The 3,445-nt window shown below is 55.1% G+C and overlaps 1 protein-coding gene across 1 annotated transcript; it reads right to left on the minus strand.

Moving 5' to 3' along the window:
• Positions 1–672: 672 nt before the first annotated feature.
• On the minus strand, positions 673–3,008 carry LOC109775772 (receptor-like serine/threonine-protein kinase At2g45590). Its single transcript, XM_020315945.4, has one exon. The coding sequence runs from the start codon at positions 2,791–2,793 to the stop codon at positions 790–792; it is 2,004 nt and encodes a 667-aa protein (XP_020171534.1). The 5' UTR covers positions 2,794–3,008; the 3' UTR covers positions 673–789.
• Between the last annotated feature and the right edge of the window lie 437 nt (positions 3,009–3,445).

The raw sequence follows: 3,445 nt of genomic DNA on the forward strand, positions 1-3,445 counted from the left end.
CTGGTCAACTTCAACTTTTCATATAGTATTTTGACCTCAAACAATGGAAATTACCAGGTCCAGACAGCACAAATTACATAGTTGGGTATACCTGAAGTCCTAGACTATTGCTTTATCGTACCAAACTATGCCCACAATGGAGAGACCGCACGAATGCCTTTTTATATAGCGCAGTGGCCTACATGTGCTTTATACTCTAATAAACGGGCTTGCAGCAAACCAGCGACTACCTAGAATATACTAGCTCCAGAAAAGTTATGGTGCCATCTCAGTACAAAAAGAAATGAAAGGGATCTGCGAACATAGAAAGCTTGAACCCATCACACAAAGTGGGGCACGCCTGTTTGCTCTCAAGCCACAGCAGAATACTTTCATCGAAAGCATGTCTACTAAAAAGCAAGATGCTTCCCAGTCTACCAGCACAGAGAGAGAACTTCCCAATTCACAACATCCCGTGGTCTTGCTGGTATCATGCATTGTATTCCAAATTTCCAATGATCATATCGCTAGAAATACCATGATTGTGTATGTGATTAATGGAGACCGTTCTCCTCAAACTTAAATAGATATTGTGACTGCTTTATCCATCATCAAGATTTTAATACATCAATCAATTAAATGGTTAAACTGGGAATTGCTGTTCTTATCAACGTTGAATTGAAACTGCCACTGTTTTTCCTATCACAAGATTCCAATAAATTAAATAGATAAATCAGGGTGGTGTACAAGAAGAAACAAGCATAAGAATATGACTGACACTACCATTTGCATCTAACCAACAAACTAAACTCACCGGCCTTTCCTGCGGGATCTCAAAGGGAACCCACCAGGAGGCGACGGTGAGAATTCTACAGGGAGATGTGGTGGTTCACCCTCACCAGAGAGCATTTCAAGCGCCTCCTCGCTTGATGGGCGACGGGTTGGCGACCTCTGGATACACAGGAGTGCGACAGTGATGCATAGCAGCGCCTGGTCACGGTTAACATCCAGGAGTGCAGAGTCCACAAGATCAAGCAAGCGGCCAACATGGGCGAGATGCCTCGCCCATGAAATCAGACTCGCCTTCTCAAACTCAGACATGGGCGAGGCCGTCACTTGGAGTGGGCGGCGTCCAGAAATAAGAACTAACAACAAAACACCGAAGCTGTACATATCGCATTTCTCTGATAGAGGCCCGCCGCCACCATACTCAGGAGCCACATAACAGACTGTGCCACGCATGCTTGGTGTGCTGCTCACTGCTCCACCACTCTTAGGTACAAATTCTGTACTAGCCCAATCTTTGCTACTCCTTACACCGTCAGCCCACCAATCAATGGTGCTATTGCCATTGCCATTGCTGCTCCTCCGACTCCAGCTTTTCATCATCCTCCACCTTGAACGTCCCTTCTCCTCTAAATCACAATCCTTCTCCCACCACTGCAAGCCAGTCATCACGCCAGCATCACTCTTTGACTTAGCAATTGCCTGCCGTTTTTGCTTCTTGGTGAGTTCCTCGGCATACTCCTCACGCCACCACTCCCGTGCCCTACGCTTTGGTTTCTTCTTTTCTGCTGAGGTGGTAGGGGTGGTCGTAGACGCTCCGGAAATCCAATCGCTCTTTGGTCTCTCCTTCTTGATCTCCGACCTAATCCATTCCATCACATAATCCTTGACACCACCACCACCACTGCCGGCAGCATTATCTTGACGCCACCACCAGTCACTCCTAGCTCCTGATGCTGCAGCACCCCCACCATTGCAGGTTCGACCATTGAATCCACTACCAACACTAGTTTTATCACATCCGGAAGTTGATGCCGCCTCTGCATGTGAGGCAGTGGTAAACCCCTCATCATCCTCTGGAGACTTGGTGGCACCGTCTTCCCCATTCACTACAATAGCAGTCATGCTCTCGCCGGCCATTGATGCATCATCATGGCATCCACCACCTGGATTTCCATTTCCAACCGCATTGTCCCCAAGTACACCACTATCTAACTCATCTTCTTCTTCAGACTTGATCCGCGCCAGCCCGAAATCTGAGAGGCGAGCACGGAGCTCGCTATCCAGCAACACATTGCTAGGCTTGACATCCCCATGAATCACCGGCGGATGCACAACGAAATGGAGGTAATGGAGCGCGGCGGCCACGTCGCGAGCGACGGCGAGGCGGCGCGGCCACTCGGACACCAGCTCGGGGCACCTCTTCCCCAGCAGCGCGTCCTGCAGCGACCCGTTGGGCATGAGGTCGTAGACGAGCATCATCCGGCGGCGGCAGGGGTGCGCGGAGAGCGAGTAGGCGAAGGGCAGGAGGATGGAGGGCGTGGAGGCGTGGCCGGAGCCGACGAGGTGGGAGGCGAGGGAGAGCTCGTTGTGGAACTCGCGCTCGCCCTGGAGGGACCCCGCGGCGTTCATGACCTTGACGGCCACGGGCTGGCCCGACCTGGGCAGCGCGCCGCGGAAGACGGGGCCGAATCCGCCCTGCCCGAGCTTGCTCCCGGCCGCGAAGCTGCCCGTGGCGCGCCGCAGCTGCTGGTACGACAACCTCCGCAGGTCGGGCGCGGGCTGCATCCTCGCGCCCGCGGTCGACGCCGCCGCCGCGGCCCGCTTTTTCCTCCCTCGCCGCAGCCAAACGAACAGGGCGAAGGCCGCCAGGAGAAGCGCCGCCGCGGCGGCCGAGGCCGCGGCGGAGGCCACCGCGGAGGCCGGGAGCTGGTGGCGGGCGGGAGGTCCGAGGCCCCCGACGACGGCCGCGGCGGCGGCGGCCGGGGGCGGGGAGGCATCGGGCGGCGGGGGCTGGCGCGAGGGCATCAACAGCGGAGGGGAAAAGACAAGCAGAGCGGCAGGGGGGGAGTGATGAGCCGAAAAGCGATTTGGCTTTTCGCCATTCCTCCCTCCTCAGATGCGAGCGAGCATCTACTACCTAATCCTAATCTGAACCTCGGCCTGCGCGGCGTGCGTGCGGAGGGAGGGAGGGAGGATCCGATGCCTCTGCCTGCCAGGTGGGGCGCGGGGGATGCCCGTGGCCCACGGGCAGTGGCGTGGCGAGATCCGGAGAGCTAGAGGGTTCGTTGGAGCGGGTCGGTGAGGGGAGCATGCGTCTTCGTAGGCGGTCGAGAGCGAATTTAATGGTCAAAGTGGTCAACGTAGGCCTGGTCACAGGATGAGCGACCACGATTTGCTGCGGTGGTTAGCGGCTGTAGCAACTGCCAACCGTCTCGGAAAGAAAGAAACCGTCTCGGAGTATACAGCTCGCCGCCAGCACAGGACAGACAGGACAGAAGCCGTAGCCCGTAGGACGGAGGGATCTGTTAATGACATTTCTTCTCCTCACGATACCAAGGCAAAAAGGTTGAACAAAACCGAAAGTTCTTCGCTTTCAGTAGATGAACCATGACCCTTTTCTTCTTAAAATAGGAGTACTATCTTTGCCCGTGTGTTGCATGTTGCAATCACTCGCTTT

The sequence above is a fragment of the Aegilops tauschii genome, chromosome 4 (assembly GCF_002575655.3).
Source record: "Aegilops tauschii subsp. strangulata cultivar AL8/78 chromosome 4, Aet v6.0, whole genome shotgun sequence".
Lineage (NCBI taxonomy): Eukaryota > Viridiplantae > Streptophyta > Magnoliopsida > Poales > Poaceae > Aegilops > Aegilops tauschii.

What these genes read in the sequence shown, in the direction of transcription:
- LOC109775772 (XM_020315945.4), bottom strand. Translation starts at nt 2,793, where the DNA reads ATGCCCTCGCGCCAGCCCCCGCCGCCCGATGCCTCCCCGCCCCCGGCC.